Source organism: Geotrypetes seraphini, chromosome 2 (assembly GCF_902459505.1).
Source record: "Geotrypetes seraphini chromosome 2, aGeoSer1.1, whole genome shotgun sequence".
In the NCBI taxonomy this organism is placed as follows: domain Eukaryota; kingdom Metazoa; phylum Chordata; class Amphibia; order Gymnophiona; family Dermophiidae; genus Geotrypetes; species Geotrypetes seraphini.
The window spans coordinates 493,225,110-493,242,050 of NC_047085.1; the positions used below are offsets into that span (position 1 = coordinate 493,225,110).

Here is a 16,941-nt window from a genome sequence, read left to right on the forward strand (position 1 = left end):
ATTTTTCCTTTCTTATTATTTGTACAAATGATAATGTTTAAAATCGATAAATAAAAAAAAGAGAGAATGCCAGAGGAATAGTAACAACACTAGATTCCTAAACAAAGCGTACTGGCAATTATACTCCCATCCAATTTTAGGAAATAGGATAGCCATTGTAACCTAAGCAAGTTAAAGCACTGATAGCTCTCAAGTTCTGATTGTACCCTTTGTACACAGAGCACTCAGTTGTATCCTAACTCATTTGAGTATAAAACTGTGTTATAAGGTTATGTTGCAGAAAGCAGTTAAGATATGAGACTGGTAAGGATCACCATCAGCTCTTGGGTCCAAAGGTACTGAGAAGTTTCTCCCATTTTGTCTTTTGGGAGGTGGGGGATGCTTAAAATCCATGACTGTATGTTGAAATTCGTCCCTTGTCATGTAAGTGCTGGTGAAGTTTGTTTTTCCTGTGTCAGCATTATGATGAAGAGGAGGAAGAGGACGATGAGGATGATGAAGACAGCGAGGAAGACTCGGAGGATGATGAGGACATGCAGGACATGGATGAGATGAATGATTACAATGAGTCTCCGGACGATGGAGAGATAAATGAGGTGCAAATGGGGCATGTAAATAAAAACTCATTCATTTATATAAGACTATACGTGTTCCTTGTACTGCTGTTGTATTTATAGACAAATTCTACATTCATAGCAACAGCCATGCCCATTTTTCATATGACATAGACGCTCTAATCCAGGGGTCCCCAAAGTCCCTCCTTGAGGGCCGAATCCAGTCGGGTTTTCAGGATTTCCCCAATGAATATGCATTGAAAGCAGTGCATGCACATAGATCTCATGCATATTCATTGGGGAAATCCTGAAAACCCGACTGGATTCGGCCCTCAAGGAGGGACTTTGGGGACCCCTGCTCTAATCCACTGTAGCAAACAAAATTGCTAGTCATAAGAACATAAGCATTGCCTCTGCCGGGTCAGACCAGGGGTCCATCGTGCCCAGCAGTCTGCTCCCGTGGTGGCCCCCCAGGTCCATGACCTGTAAGTTATCTACCACATAAATTGTTTATACCCTAATCCTGAAGTACCCTGTATAGTAACCCTCTATCTATACCCTGTAATCCCTTTCTCCTTCAGGAAGTCATCCAATCCCTTTTTGAAACCCAATATTGTACTCTGTCCTATCACCTCTCCTGGAAACGCATTCCAGGTGTCCACCACCCTCTGAGTGAAGAAGAACTTCCTAGCATTCATCTTGAATCTGTCTCCTTTCAGTTTTTCTGAATGCCCTCTTATTTTTGATGTCCCCGCTAGCCTGAAGAATCTGTCCCTCTCCACCTTCTCTATGCCTTTCATGATTTTATAAGTCTCTATCATGTCCCCTCTAAGTCTCCGCTGTTCCAGGGTAAAGAGCCCCAGTTTCTCTAGCCTTTCAGTATATGAAAGGTTTTCCATGCCTTTAATCATCTTTGTTGCTCTTCTCTGGACACTCTCGAGTATCGCCATATCCTTCTTAAGGTGCAGCGACCAGTATTGGACGCAGTACTCCAGATGCGGGCGCACCATCACTCGATACAGCGGCAGGATAACTTCCTACGTTCTGGTAGTGATACCTTTTTTGATAATGCCCAACATTCTGTTCGCCTTCTTTGAGGCCGCTGCACTTTGTGCCGCTGCCTTCATTGTTGTATCCACCAATACCCCCAAGTCTTTTTCTAGGTTGCCTTCCCCCAGTACCCTCCCTCCCATCGTATAGCTATACATCGGATTCCCTTTCCCTATGTGCAAGACTTTACATTTCTCTACATTGAAGCTTATCTGCCATCTTTTTGCCCACTCACCCAGCTTGTTCAGGTCACTTTGTAGATCTTTGCATTCCTCAATAGTTCTGACCCTACTGGAGAGTTTTGTGTCGTCCGCGAATTTTATAACTTCACACTTTGTCCCTGTTTCCAGGTCATTAATGAATATATTGAGCAGCAACGGTCCCAGCACTGACCCCTGTGGGACACCACTCGTGACCCCTTTCCAGTGAGAGTAGTGTCCCTTTACTCCTACCCTCTGCTTCCTGTCTGCCAGCCAGTTCTGATTTACATATGCTGTATTTCAGTTTCATATTACTGCCTGTCTAATATTTCCCCTTTTCTCTGCCTTTACTGATTACAGTAGTGTTACAGTAGTAACTTAAGAATGGAGCTACTTGGGATATTAAACTGGGGGAGCCTGATCCATTTGTTATAGCATGGTACTTATCCTAGGACAAGCGGGCAGCATATTCTCACATGTGGGTGACGTCATCAATAGAGCCTGGTACAGAAGGTGTTAAAAGGGAACTGTCACTTTAGGTTTTAAGAAACTTTGTGACTGCTCACCTGACGCCAGCTCGCGGTACCTCCGTTTTTCATTTTCCCTGGAGAGAAGTACTTTTTCTGGACTCCATCCAGTCTGCGTTGCCTTAACTCGTAACCATTTTTGTCTTCGAGTGACCTTTGGCCATTTTTTCCTAGTTTCTTTTCTCATTTTCTTTATTTTGAAAAAGCAAAAAAAAAAAAACACCTTTTTTTTTCTTTTCAATTGGGCCTTTCGGCTTTCGTGTTCTTATTCAGTGGGCTTCTTTTTCTCATCATTGAGTTTAATTTTGCCGCCACAATTTTTCCATCCATGGCGAAACCATTAACCTGTTTTAAAAAGTGCTGCTGGTGCCAGTGACCTATTTCAATCATTGACCCGCATAGTTGGTATTTAGGCCATGAGCATCGAGTTGACTGACACTTGTATGTGCAGTTCCACCTTACAAAAACGCTCACTAAAAGCTTGTTGCATCCAAGAGAAGCTGTTCGGCTCAGCCATGAACATCAGGAAAACATCCGAGCCTGCGATATCAATATTGGCATCAACATCGGATGAGATTCCAGCATCGGGGAAGCCAGCTAAGAAGCCATCCTCTTCCCAGCAAGCATTGTAGGCCTCTACAGCATCAAGTCCCTCGGTAACAGGTCAAATGTCGACGCCATTGCTCTCCTCTGCAGGTTGTGTCTCCTTCAGAAGGTGTGTATCCTCATTGAGGTCACCTATCCCTCGACACCCTGCCACACTGATGTTACTGGCTATTGAGCCAAGGATACTGGTGCAACTCTTCAAAGAACAACTCGGTGAGTTTTTCTGGAATCAGGTGGAGAAGGCAACAGCAAAAGCTAGACAAATGCTGGGCTGCATCAGAAGGAGCTTTGTACAGATCAATGGTGAGACCTCACCTGGAGTACTGTGTTCAGTTTTGGAGGCCACATTATCAAAAGGATGTGAAGAGAATGGAGTTGATTCAGCGAATGGCCACTAGGATGGTCTCGGGACTAAAAAATCTCCCATATGAAGAATGTTTGAGCAGGCTGCACTTATATTCTCTCGAAGAGCGCAGGGAAAGGGGGGACATGATAGAAACATTCAAATACATCACGGGCCGTATTGATGTGGAGGAAGAAATATTTTGTCTTACGGGTCCCACGGCAACAAGAGGGCATCCGCTAAAACTCAGGGGGGGAAGATTTCATGGGGACACCAGGAAGTATTTCTTCACCGAAAGGGTAATTGATCGATGGAATGGTCTTCCACGTCAGGTAGTCGAGGCCAGAACCACGCTCAACTTCAAGGGACGATGGGACAGAGAGGTGTGGGGTCACTCCAGAGGAATGCTTAAAAGATGGAGGGAGGGAGGAGGGAGGGTTCTTGAGTGGGCAGACTTGTTGGACCATCGGCCCTTTTCTGCCGTCATACTCTATGTTTCTATGTTTAAATTGCACTCAACACCGGTGCTTACATAAGTTCAATTTATTTAATATACTACAAATATAAAACCAGGGTTAGAATCTAAGCAGTTTACAATGAATATAAATTGGGGCAGGGAAAACAACACATAAAACAAACTTTTTAACAATTTAAAGGAAAAAAAATAAGGTTAGATTACAATAAAATTTGTGTAGGGAAATTTTGGAAAACCATATATTTATCCCCCCCAAAAAAAGGAAATGCTGTCTGGCGGGTGCTAAGCTCTGGATTTCGCTGCCTGGTATTTTGTGTTTTTTTGCTGGGAGGATGAATATAAAGAAAATGTTGAAAACGCTACTGTCAACGTCTTTCTGTGTTTGTTTTGTTGAAACATGATCAGTTATCATTTGTTTATGGAGCCTAAGTTAATTTGTATGTAATTTTGTAAACCGCAAAGTTATTATGCGGTATATAATTTTTTAAAATAAATTTAAAATGTTAAACTATGAGAAAATGCATAAGAAAAGTAGAATGTCTTCAGTTGAGCTTTAAATTTGATGAAGGATTGTTCTTCGAGAAGATAAATAGGAAGAGAGTTACAAAGAGTGGGCGCCATAACTGAAAATGAAGAGTTTCTGTGTACATTAAGAAATAACTCAATAGGTGTTAATTTGATGAACAAAGGGATCATCATAAGTTTGTCACTTGGAAAGTGATCTTCTTGATCTCTCTCACTTCTGCCCGTTGAGTGAGTAAACTCCAAGCATTGGTACGAGACCCACTGTTCACAGTATTTCATCATAAAGTAGTCACGGAATTTCACCTGAATCAATCCATTGTGCTTCCAGTTTCTTCCCAAAGCCTCATTCTCATCCTGGAGAAACAACTCTTCACACTTTGGGACTGTAAGTAGGCCTTGGCATATTACATACAGGACTTCACCTCAACTGTTCATCTCCTTTGATCCTAACAGATTTGGTAACCCTATATCCAACATGGCTATCTGCGTATATTCCTTTTTGCTATGCTCAGGATGGGCTGCAGCTCGAGGGTCATGTAACAGCACACAAAGTCCAAGCTATGGCAGCATTAATAGCTTTGTTGCACTCCTATTGATAAAATTTGCAAAGTAGCTACTTGGTCCTCAATTCACACTTTCACAACTCACTTCTGTGTAGCATCCTATTCCAGATGAGATGGGTGTTTCGGCCAAGCGATATTACAGAATGTATGGTCTTCTTAATGTCCAAGAGAAACCAAAGAAACACTGTGGAGAGACGATGTTCTCGAAATGGACTTTATTAAAAATGCATAAATATGTAGCAATCCACATAAACACCTTAAGGACCTAGTCCGCTGGGAACACTGGACTCAATACGGTCCATGTGTCAACAAATGAGTCTTCCTCAGGGGTTCCTGCTAGTCCTAGGGTGAAGGATACATGGAAAGGCTAAACAATCCAAAAGTACTCTCTTCTGCACCGTCCAGTCCTAGTCCGATCTCAATACCTTCTCACAAAGTAATTGCTCACAGCACACCGTCCCGTGCTAGTGCGATTCCGAGGTGGTGTCTAATAGCACACACCTGTACTCCTTTTTATGAAGGAGGCAGGAGCAAGACCCACTCCATCCTGCCTCTGAGACCTGTCATCTCCAAAATGGTGGCCCCTTAGTGTTTGGATGTTCAGGAGATAAGTTGCATAAGATATAATAGGATTATTTGCTCTTGTATGTACTACCCTTTAGCTGTCTTTGATGTTGAGAGTTAGCATCTTAACTATTTCACACTATAGGTTGTTAACGACCAGGCTGCATTCATTAACAGAAACTAAATACATCATTGAAGAGCCCTAGGGCTTGATTTCTATTGGATGCTAACTTTCTCTCCATAAATATATGTATTTTGTTTTTTACAGGCAGACATGGAAGGAGCTGAGCAAGATCAGGACCAATGGATGATATAAATGAGGTTGTTAATGGTGTGACTTGTAGAGAAAGCCCAGGTGACTCCCCAGAACCTAAGACCAACTTTACAGATGGGTGCTGCTGTAAGTCCTAGTGTTTAAGACTCACCAGGGTATCATGGACAGATGAGACGAGGCCCTTCCTTTCCCCTCCACATATCTTTCTAGCAGAAGGTCTGTTTGGCTTGTTTTATCTCCTGAATTGTTGGTAAGCTTTGGCTTCACAGCACTGACAGTTAATAAAATAAAGTTGGGAATAAATAGAGTTGGTGATAAAGGAGAAAATTGGAAAGTTGTGCCGGTCTTCAAGAACTGTTAGGGCCTGCACTAATGGACTTGGTTTTCCTGCTTCTGTATGATATTCAGTTTAATATTTCTGATAATCTTTACTTAGCAGTTGTGGTTTCAATAAATGCATAATTTCCTTTTTTTATATTGCCTCTTTTTTTTTCTATCAACACAGAAGTAATAGTTGAACCCTATACTGTACTCAGATTCTGCCCAAAGCCAGTTGGCTAAGAGATTCAGGGGTGTTTTTCAGGGGCTACATGCCAGTGAGTCCTGGCATTGTTCTATTCCTACCTGCTAAAAATTGTTCCAGGAGTCCCCACAATGTGATACTGGCATTAGTCTGGTATGGTAAATGCTTCCCCTCAAAAATGATTTTCCATCCCAGTTTAGACTACTGCCACTAATTCCTTTGTATGTTGCTCCAGCCTGTTGCTGCTTCCCATTTTTCTTTTGTGACCAGCACACTGAAAATATCTGTTTGAATTATGGAGCATTCTGTATGTACTGAGCCCCATGTGGTTCATATGTGAGCTATTTGAACTGCATGGGTCCCATGTGATTCAGATAGCTATCTGAATTACTCAGGGCTCTGTACATTTAGAATATCTCACTTTTTAAATAGCAGATGATTAGGGGTGAATGGGGTGAGGCAGTGCTTGAGTGTGGGGCTCTAATAGAACGCCTCATGCCAGTGCAGAGTACTTTTGGAGTGGCCTCAGGAGAAGCAGAGTGACAACAGCAACCATGAGAAAATAAGGGGAGATTTTGGCTACACAGACCCATCAGAAGGATCAGGGATGGAGCATAATGAAGTGCGTGAAAATGCTGAGCGGAAAGTAGGAGCTGGGACAGGGAAGAGACTGAAAGATGCTGGACACAAAACTACAGCCTCGATCTACCTGTAGATGCAGGGACAGAGGCGCATGTTTGAAGGTTTGCAAGGACATTGGATACCCTTGATCCAGCCTTCTAATGCCTCCAAGGTGCTCTGCTGAAAAAGCAGTTTTTAAAATACAATACTAGCATCCGTATCTAAGTGATAATTAGCTCTGCGTCAGCACAGATTAAGTAATTTTCCTTTTAAATTCTTAAAATTTAATTACTCTTTTCGTTAATCTTGGATCAGAATTGAGGACTAGTTTGTGATTAAGATGAGAAGCTTTTTTTTTCCTTTATACTTTGATTCATTATTAGGATTGAAAGTAAACCTAAATATTATATTTTCTTGATCATATTTTCTGTATAAGTAATGCTTGATAATAATGTAAAATCTTATAAATAAAAAAATACAGTACTACCGTAGTTCCCAAATCTGTCCCGTGGAACTCTGACATTCAGATTTTCAGGATAGCCACAATTTAATAAGCTGGTGACTCACTGGTTTAACATTTATTCATAACCCAGAAAAGAGGGCAAAGAACAAGGTTTGAAGCACACAGAGAATTATTCAACGGTCAAACCACATGAATAGGTGTAAAGAACTGCAAATGGACATTTTGAGATAGGAGAATGGGGCATCTATGACAGAATTTAATGGGGACAATAAAAGTTGGCAATAGATTTAGACTGCTGGGATCTGTATCAGAAGTTAACCAGAACATTACTTAGTTTACATATCCATGATGCTATCTCAAATAAATATAGAACTTGAAAAGATACAGAGAAAAGCAACAAAACTGCCAAAGAGGATAGAGCAATTTCCTTATGAACAGTTTGCTAAACAAATTAGGGATTTTATGACAAAATCCTAAGTGATGTAATATAAAATACTTGAAGGGTATTAATGTAGAAAAAAATATTTTCCAGAGAAAGGAAAATGGTAAAAACCAGAGGACATAATTTGAGGTTGAGGGGTAGGTTCAAGAGCAGTGTTAGGAATTCTACTTTACGGAGAGGGTGATGGATGCCTGGAATGTGCTCCCGAGAGAGGTGGTGGAGAGGAAAATGGTGACTGAGTTCAAAGAAGGGTGGGATGAACACAGAGGATCTAGAATCAGAAAATAATAGTAAATATTGAACTAAGGCCAGTACTGGGCATACTTGCACGGTCTGTGTCTGTATATGGTCATTTGGGGGAGGATGGACTAGGTAGGGCTTCAGTGGCTGGGACGGTGTATATGGGCTGGAGTAGGTTTTGATGGAGATTTCAGCAGTTGGAACCCAAGCACAGTACCGGGTAGAGCTTTGGATTCTTGCCCAGAAATAGCTAAGAAGAAAAAATTTAAAGTGAATCAGAAAGGGCAGACTAGATAAACCATTCGGGTCTTTATCTGCCGTCATCTACTATGTTACTAAAAGTTGACTAGTACAACGTGACCATTTATTTTTTTCATCAAAAGGGGACATCTATTAATTGTCAGTCTTGCCCCCCAATTTCTTCCATTCGTTTTTCATGTACACATAATATCTTAATTAATAATGGTAAACATAAAATTTTTAAAAACTACAAAGCACACTATATGCAGAGAAAATGTTAATTATAATTTATATTAGGGGGGTTTCAAAGTTGTCAAGGCAGATGACTTTAAAATATGCAATGTCACCTCAGTAACTATAGAAAAATAGACAAATATATAGCAGCAGATATAAATTCTCAAAACTGACACATTTTGATCACTAAATTGAAAATAAAATAATTTTTCCTACCTTTGCTGCCTGGTGATTTCATGAGTCTCTGGTTGCATTTCCTTCTGACTGTGTATCCTTTCATTTCTTTCTTTCTGCACTCAGGCCCAACAAGTGTCCTTTTCTATTCCCTCCCTCCTATGTCCTTAGTGCCCCTTCCTATGTCCTTAGTGCCCCTTCCTATGTCCTTAGTGCCCCCAGTGCCTCCTTTCCATGTCCTTAGTGCCCCTTCCTATGTCCTTAGTGCCCCCAGTGCCTCTTTCCTATGTCCCCCTCACTGCCTTCCAGACTTTGTCCCACCCCCAAAGCCAGCTTGCCTGCCTACCTACCTACCTCCCTGCCACGCCAAAGCCAGCTTGCCTACCTCCTTCCCTCCCTACCGCGCAAAAAAAAAAAATAGCCTCCCTCCAGGCCTGATTTAAACACTCCCCCCCCCCCCGGTCCACTGCTGCTATGCTTACCTCCCTGCTGCCAATCACGCCCAGAAGCCTTCTTCCCGACATCAATTCTGATGTTGGAGAGGTCGTTCCGGGCCAGCCAATCACTGCCTGGCTGGCCCAGAACGTCCTCTCTGACATCAGAATTGACGTCGGGAAGAAGGCTTCTGGGCGCGATTAGCAGCAGGGAAGTAAGCAGCGGCGGCGGACCGGGCAGGATTTAAATCGGGCCTGGAGAGAGGCTTTTTTTTGTGCACAGCTTCGGGACACTGTCCCTGAAAACGGGACATTTTGTCGTCCTGAAGCTGTGTGGAGGAACAACGGGATAGGGGCTCCAAAAATGGGACAGTCCCGTTCAAAACAGGATGTATGGTCACCTTAGACTAGTAGAAATAGGATACTCTATGAAGCTTACTAATGCAAAGCAGCAAAACATAATTAAATTACTTACTCTTTGTGACTGTACAGCCCTGTGTGCTTCTGGTAGCACTATAGAAATAATTAGTAGTAGTAGAATGTGGCTAAAAACTAATAATTTAGTCAAGTTAGAAAGAAAAGGTTCTAGAACAGTGGTCTCAAACCCTAACCCTTTGCAGGGCCACATTTTGCATTTGTAGGTACTTGGAGGGCCTCAGAAAAAAAAATAGTTAATGTCTTATTAAAGAAATGACAATTTTGTATGAGATAAAACTCTTTGTAGTTTATAAATCTTTCCTTTTGGCTAAGACTTAATAATAATATTGTCATTTATAGCTAAAGAGACATATGAGCAAGAAACTGTTTTATTTTACTTTTGTGATTATGATAAACATACCGAGGGCCTCAAAATAGTACCTGGCGGGCCATGAGTTTCAGACCACTGACTTAAGGGGAACGGTTAATCTGCTGGCTGGGTTGGAGGGCAGAGGGGAGAACAGGACAGTCAAGCCATTGTGACATCACTGATGAGGTTGGCTCTTATTGGTGGAATGAGGCATTATGACATCACAATCTTGGCTCTGCTTCCCAAAGACAAACAGGATGTCATGGATACAGTTAAGGCAGTGGTCTCAAACTCAAACCCTTTGCAGGGCCACATTTGGGATTTGTAGGTTCTTGGAGGGCCTCAGAAAAAATAGCTAATGTCTTATTAAAGAAATGACAATTTTGCATGAGGTAAAACTCTTTCCTTTTGGCTAAGACTTAATAATAATATTGTCATTTATAGCTAAAGAGACATATGATCAAGAAACTGTTTTGTTTTACTTTTGTGATTATGATAAACATACCGAGGGCCTCAAAATAGTACCTAGCGGCCGCCTGTGGCCCCCGGGCCGTGAGTTTGAAACCACTGGCTTAGAGGGAATCCTAGAAGTTGTTTAGCCCAACCGACTTGGGTATCTCTTACTCCTGGGACTGAGCAAGGAATCCCAGCAGCTTATGTCAACGATTTTACTGGTCTTGTTCGACCATTGTTTTTCATGAATAATATCAAATTAGCAGCTGATTAAACCTTAAAAGTATGTTTTGTCTGAAATCTGCCATTGTTCTTGCTCCGTATTGCGCGGTATTTCTTTAAACTTTCAGGGGGAACAATCTCATTTTCTTGCTCCATTTTGTTCTCAAGTGGCTTTAAAATAGCTGTTAACAGCCCACTCTTGCGAACCACATGCAACTTCCCGTGCCCAAGCCGTTTCTTCTATTTCCGGTGAGCACTCTGCTAGTGCGCACGCGTCCTGGTATCTTAAAGGGTTAAAGTGGGCGGGCCGCGGCCACGTGGGCAGTCCGGGTTTCTAGGGCGGTGCTGGCCCTGGCTGCGGGTCTCTCTCTCTCGCTGTGAACGTGGCTTCCTGCGGGTTGATCCGGCCTCCAGCCTTTCCTTCGAGCTCGTTCACCCTCGGGCTCGGTTGACCCCGGCCGAGTCTGTTGGAAGTCAGGTTGACTGCTCCGGCGTCTGATCGGTTGCTGATTTGGAGGGGGAGCGGAGTGTAATTTGGCCCCCTGGAGCCTCAGAGCACGGGGGGGGGGGGGGGTTTGCTGAGGTCCTTTTTGTGGAAAGGACAGCAGCATTAGGAGCTCAGCGTTGGTGCTTTCATTTAAACAGTAGATCTGATATTGTACTTTGTGGTTAGGGCTTTCTTTATTGCATATGTATTTTCTCTTGAGTACGTAGCCCGGACCAGTCTCAAGGAAGGTAGAGGAAGAGATAGGCGTTACTCCGGAGGATCCGTGTTTTGCCTGTGTTCTTTAAAATGAATCAGATTTAGCATTTAATGGGCACCTCTGGAAAGTTGAAAATTAGCTAGAACACGGCGGCCTCCATTATATGTAGACGTTCTATGACAGAGGGTGTTTCTCCTGTTTTGGATACTACGTGGTGCATTATTCCTCTGGAAGGAGTTATTTTCTTCCAGGCGTCAGGAATTGTTGGAGCTTGTTCCAGTTACTAACTTCAATATGCCTGCCTCCCTCACTGGGGACTTACTGGTAACTTACAGTTCCCCTTTGGCTAGGGGAGGGTGTGAATCTACATTTTTCTCTTGTGCCTCTTCTGACTGGACTTATTCCTTTTCAGAACTATTGGTTTGCTTTAACCTATATATGATTTGTTCCTTTTTACAGATGGTGGAAGTTAGTGAGAGAGAGAGGCAGTTTGGGAAAATAGGGGATCAAACAGGCATCATCCACCACCACACCACTGGTAGTGTCATTGGTATAACTACAAAAAGTCATAGTGGCCATTTTTAATCCAGAGTCACTAAGGGTAGCTGTGAATCTCTTGTTTACTCTTTCCAAAAATACTAGGACTAAGGGGGCATGCAATAAAACTAGTAAACAGTAGATTTAAAATGGGGAAAAATATTTTTTCACTCAATGTGTAATTAAACCAGTCTCTCAAACTGGGGCACACTAAAGATAGTGGCTGCGGCTTGAGGCACCCAGAAATGTGATAACTACGCATGTGTGTGACATCATGTCATCCATGCATGTGCAGAGGCTCTTCAGATGGGCCCTGAGATGCCAGTGGGGGGTGCCAGCAGGGAACAGGGCCGGAGAGAAGGAGAAGCACTGGCGCCAGCCTACTACTTCAGCCTACTACTTCAGACCATTCAGGCACTGGCATTGCCAGAACAGATGAGGGAAAAATGCTTGAGTACCTGAATAAATTCATGAAAACCGTTCTGAGCTCCCCTGGGAGAGAACGGTTGAGAAAATTTGAATAAATAAATAAATTGAATATCCAGGTTTATGCGGCTTGCTGTCTTATGCAGTTAAGTGTGATGTAGAGAGTGACACGGGGACAAATTTTTTTCCCCGTCCTCGCAGGGACTCATTTTCCCATCCCGTCACCGCAAGTTCTTTTCCTGTCCTTGTCCCATTCCTGAAAGCTCCATCCTCATCTGCGCAAGCCTCAAACACTTTAATATCATAAGTGTTTGAGGGTTGTGCAGTTAACCCTTTCAGGACCATAAGGATCGTAGGCCAATTTTTGTGGTTTTGATGACATTTTTATGGTAAAAAGGGCTTGCAGATGCCAAAAAATTGATTTTTTTTGTGAAATATCATTATTTTTATTTAAAAAAATCACACTTCTGGCTTATGGACAGTGTGGCAAGTGAATCTTCTCGTCAATCTAGCAACGACGCTAATGAATGAATGTCGGAACCAGTTTGTTTACATAAAGGCAGTATCATATGGAATCCGTACATATCAAATTTAGAACTGTAGACTATCCCAATCAAAATTTATAGGATTTTAAAGTTATGGGACAAATATGTCCCTTGGTCCTGAAAGGGTTAAGGCATAGCTTACAGGAATGGGACAGGACGGGGAAATTGAGATCCTGCGGGGACGGGTACAAATTTGTCCCCGTGTCATTCTCTAGTGTGATATTCAGCATTTAACTGCTTAAGCAACACCACATAATGATAGGACTGTTTTACAGGGCTGTGGAGTTGAAAGCAATTTTTGGGCTGTGGAGTCAATCTATGAAGTGCCAGCTCCGACTCCTAATAGAATTAAATTGTATGTCATGCAAATATTATAATGCTTAAATGTCTTATTTCACAGATAATTTGATTAACCCATTTCAGGATAATTTTGATATCTAGTTCTTTGATTACAAAATGTAATATATTTTGATATTTATATTAAAGTGGCACCTAGAGAATAACACAAGGACAAAGTTTGCCCCTTCTAACTCCTATATAGACATATAAATAAGAGGCAGAATCTGAAGGTTTTGTGTACAGACTCCACAGCCCTGCTGTTCTGTGCAGTTAAGAGCCAACTCTGCACCTGGAAACCCACGAAATGGCCAACTTTCAGTTTAGCGGTCGGTGGTAATATTGAGCAGCACTAACCAGTTAAATGCCACTGAATAGTTAGCTAAATCATTCATATCCCATTTATATGCCAACAAATAGTTCTTAGTGGATTCCATACAAAGAACTAGAATAATAAAACTTTTTTTGTTTCATAAATTCAGTTAATATTGGGATAGTGTCTTGTAATTTATGTATAATCTAAGCTTAAAGTGCTTTTTTAAAAAAACTGGTAGGAATTATTATAGATCATATTTGAATTGGCAAGATTGATCATACGAAGACAGCCTGAAAAGGAAAGAAGACAGTAAACAGTCTTTTAGATACAGTGGTCTCAAACTTGCGGCCCTGGGTAGTGGGGGGGGGGGGCACCTGCAGCCCGCCAGGTACTATTTTGAGGCCCTCGGCATTTTGATCATAATCACAGAAGTAAAATAAAACAGTGTCTTGATCATGTTTCTTTAGCTATAAATGACAATATTATTATTAAGACTTAGCCAAAAAGAAAGATTTATAAACTATAAAGAGTTTTACTTCATGCAAAATTGTCATTTCTTTAATAAGACACTAACTAATTTTTCTGAGGCCCTGCAAGTACCTACAAATCAAAAATGTGGCCCTGAGATCACTGCTTTAAACTGAGGAATTGTAATGGTAAAGTATTCCAGACATAATATTCTAATCAATGACCTACCACACAGGTGATTTTAAAGGTCCAGGACCCTTGAGATCTTTGTCTGCCTCCTTTGCTTTGACAAGGTTCTCAACCCAGTCCTTGACACACCCAACCAATAAGATTTTCAGGATCCCCACCACGAATATGCATGAGATGAATTTGCATGAACTGAATATTCATGGCGGGGATCCTGAAAACCTGACTGATTAAGTTGAGAACCCCTTCTTTATGATAGATTGCTGACTATTTTTGGTAGTCTCTCTGTGAACTGACGTCTTCCTTTTGAAGGTGCAGGTAGTCTTTAGAACTGTACATACTTTTCTGGGGTGAGAAGCATTGCCATAAACAGCTGCAGGTTAATGTATTCCCCGTTTCCTTATTTTCTCTCAATACAGATGTGAAATGCTTTCTCTGGTGGTGAATCCCCCATCTGGAGCATGGACAGTGGATCCCAAAAGCAAGGTGGGGTGCTGCTTATGGTGGTAGTGTCACACTCCACCTCTCTGCATACTAAGCAGGTCTTCCAGCATGGTAGGGTTTGCTATAATCCTGTCCATTCCTGCAGAGCCTGCAAGATAAAAACTTGAAATAGTTTGAGGCCACCTCCTGTTCTTCCAGGAAGGGGCTTTAGAAGTTTCATACAGTTCCTTCTTTTCACCTCTAATTGAGTGTAGGAAGACTTTTGGTGTTTCAAAGTTGTTGTTTTTTGTTTAGGAAGAGGGGGGTTACAAAGCCATGCGAGCTTGGAGGGGGGGAGGTCTGGGCATCGGCTATCTGTAGAGTAGCCAGATTTCTAGCAGCATGTTCTTAGTGGTTTGGGGAATGTCCAACAAGAACCTAGAAGGTTTCTGCAGCTGAGATAATCTTTGGCACTATGATATCTGGATTGCTGTTTTGATTAGGGAAATCTTGAGGGAATATGTGTCTCATTAATGTATGGAACTTCTGTATTAATGCACTTCTAGTGCAACATACATTATTCCTGAATCTGTGGGTGGTCAATCCCTTCTCACAAGAATTCTTGTAGAGATCCCCGTTAGTATTCTTTTGCTCCAACTCCCATCCCTTTGGGCTGCCCTCCAATTCCTTCTGTATCTACAAGTGAGATGGTAGGAGCCGGTCTTTTCTCGTGTTTATTTTTCAATTTAATTTGTTGATTTTTGGACAGTTTGCGACGCTTTTCGGTGCTTGCAGAAGATACCAATCTGGCTGTGGAAGAGCGCAGATTCTAAGGTCGAGAGTCTGCTTCCAAGGGGTAGTCTGCTCTGTAGTTCACCCACTTGGACAGCCTGCACTGAAGTTCGGGGTCTCGGGGACTAATCCTTTGGGAGCAAGGCTTGCCTTGGGTTTGTCCACAGTGGGCTTGAGTGCAGGCTGAGTGGCTCTGTGGTGGTTCTTTCCAGGATTGGGGCAGACTGCTGTTTGTGTGTAAGATTCAGTGGGGGTCGAGGTCTCTGGCTGGTTCATTAGGCCCAAGAAGCAGTCCGAAGATGCAAACAATCTGGATTCCAGGCTTTTTGAGGCAGAAGTTCTCCCAGTAAACTTTGCAGCTTCAGCACTTGCAGCTACCAGCACAGTGAGTAACAGGCTGGCAGCCTGCAAAACAAAATGGGGGGGAAGATCTTTTAAAATCAAATTTTGGGGGTGGAGTTCTGGGGTTAGATTCCCCAACTTGTAAAATCACTAGTTTTTGGTCCCAACTATAGCTTCCCCGAGCCATTTTTGGCACTAAAATTGCTTCTGTGATGGAGACAAAGATCTCAAGGGTCCTGGTCCCTTAAAATCACCTGTGTAGTAGGCCATTGATTGGAAAGTATTATAATGTTCAGAATACTTTAACATTACAATTCCCCAGTTTGGGACTTGTATCTAAAATATTGTTTACTGGCTCCTTATCAGGCCGTTTTTGTATCGTGGGTGTGTGTGGTGGAATGGTTAGAGCTACAGCCTCGACACCCTTGAGGTTATGGGTTCGAATCCCGCACTGCTCCTTGTGACCCTGGGCAAGTCACTTAATCCCCAATGCCCCAGATACATTGTCCTGGTGGGCTTCTACTCTAGTTAGGGAAAAATGCTTGAGTGCCTGAATAATTTGTAATCCGCATAAAATTATAGGATATGCAAAATATAATTTTTTTTTTTAACCCAATTTTGAAACTAAGTCTATGTGCCTCAAAATACCTCAATTTTGCTTAAAAACAGGTGTTATGGACTCCTCAGACCAGGATACCTTGGATTCATGCCAAATTTGCAATGGATGGCCATCTGAGGATTGTCCGTGTCCCACGTAAAGCGCTTGAGAGGGATTGGCAGCAGCTGGTTTAGCCTCCTCTAGCCCCTTGGAGGGGTGTTAGTGTCCAGATGGTATGAGGGCCAGGAAAAAAGTCCAGGTTTGAGCCGCAGAGCAGCATAAGTGCATCCATGATGAAGTGCAGACGTGGCGCTGCCTCAAAACCCCAGAAAGGAGCTTGTGAGTCCTGCAGAGGCAGTCTGAATGTCCTGGTCAGGGGTTTCACCCCCTGAATTCATAAATATGCCATTTGAAGCTTACAGGATTAATAAGGGCTACATGAAACCTTCAGGGATCATGGCCATATTGGTGCTGGGGGTGTACGTCCCCCCAAAAAAAAAAGAGTGCAGTTTCCCAGCAACAACATGCATAAAATGAGATCCAGTCTGAGGAAGGCTGGGCTGGAGAGGACTCTTTACTCTCCAAATTGAAAATCTTCTGTGGCAAGAGATGCTATTTCAGCTCTAGGGGGACTGGATCTGGCGAAGGCGGCTGATTTTCAGAGAGGACCCAACTGTGTGCGCAGGTTGTTCAAGCCTTCAGCATTGTTGTAGGTAATCACGGAATCCCTCCAGGATTTAAAGATAAGACTCCG

General features: G+C 42.5%; 1 protein-coding gene and 1 non-coding gene across 9 annotated transcripts in view; both read left to right on the forward strand.

The window, feature by feature from the left end:
* The window catches only part of ANAPC15 (anaphase promoting complex subunit 15), a 62,643-nt gene that overhangs the window by 36,251 nt on the left and 9,451 nt on the right, over positions 1-16,941 (forward strand). For 5 of the 8 annotated variants that reach the window (XM_033931916.1, XM_033931915.1, XM_033931913.1 and 2 more), the window contains 2 exons: positions 459-611; positions 5,676-6,155. In XM_033931916.1, the coding sequence (XP_033787807.1) occupies positions 459-611; positions 5,676-5,723 (201 nt within the window). In that variant the 3' untranslated portion in view covers positions 5,724-6,155. Of the gene's footprint in view, positions 1-458; positions 612-5,675; positions 6,156-14,451; positions 14,519-16,941 lie in introns of those variants that run through there. The other 3 variants (XR_004538204.1, XM_033931910.1, XM_033931912.1) reach the window with 3 other exon arrangements.
* Positions 14,569-14,702, forward strand: LOC117356159. The gene has a single exon (XR_004538589.1). It is a non-coding gene; the product is annotated as a small nucleolar RNA SNORA9 (small nucleolar RNA).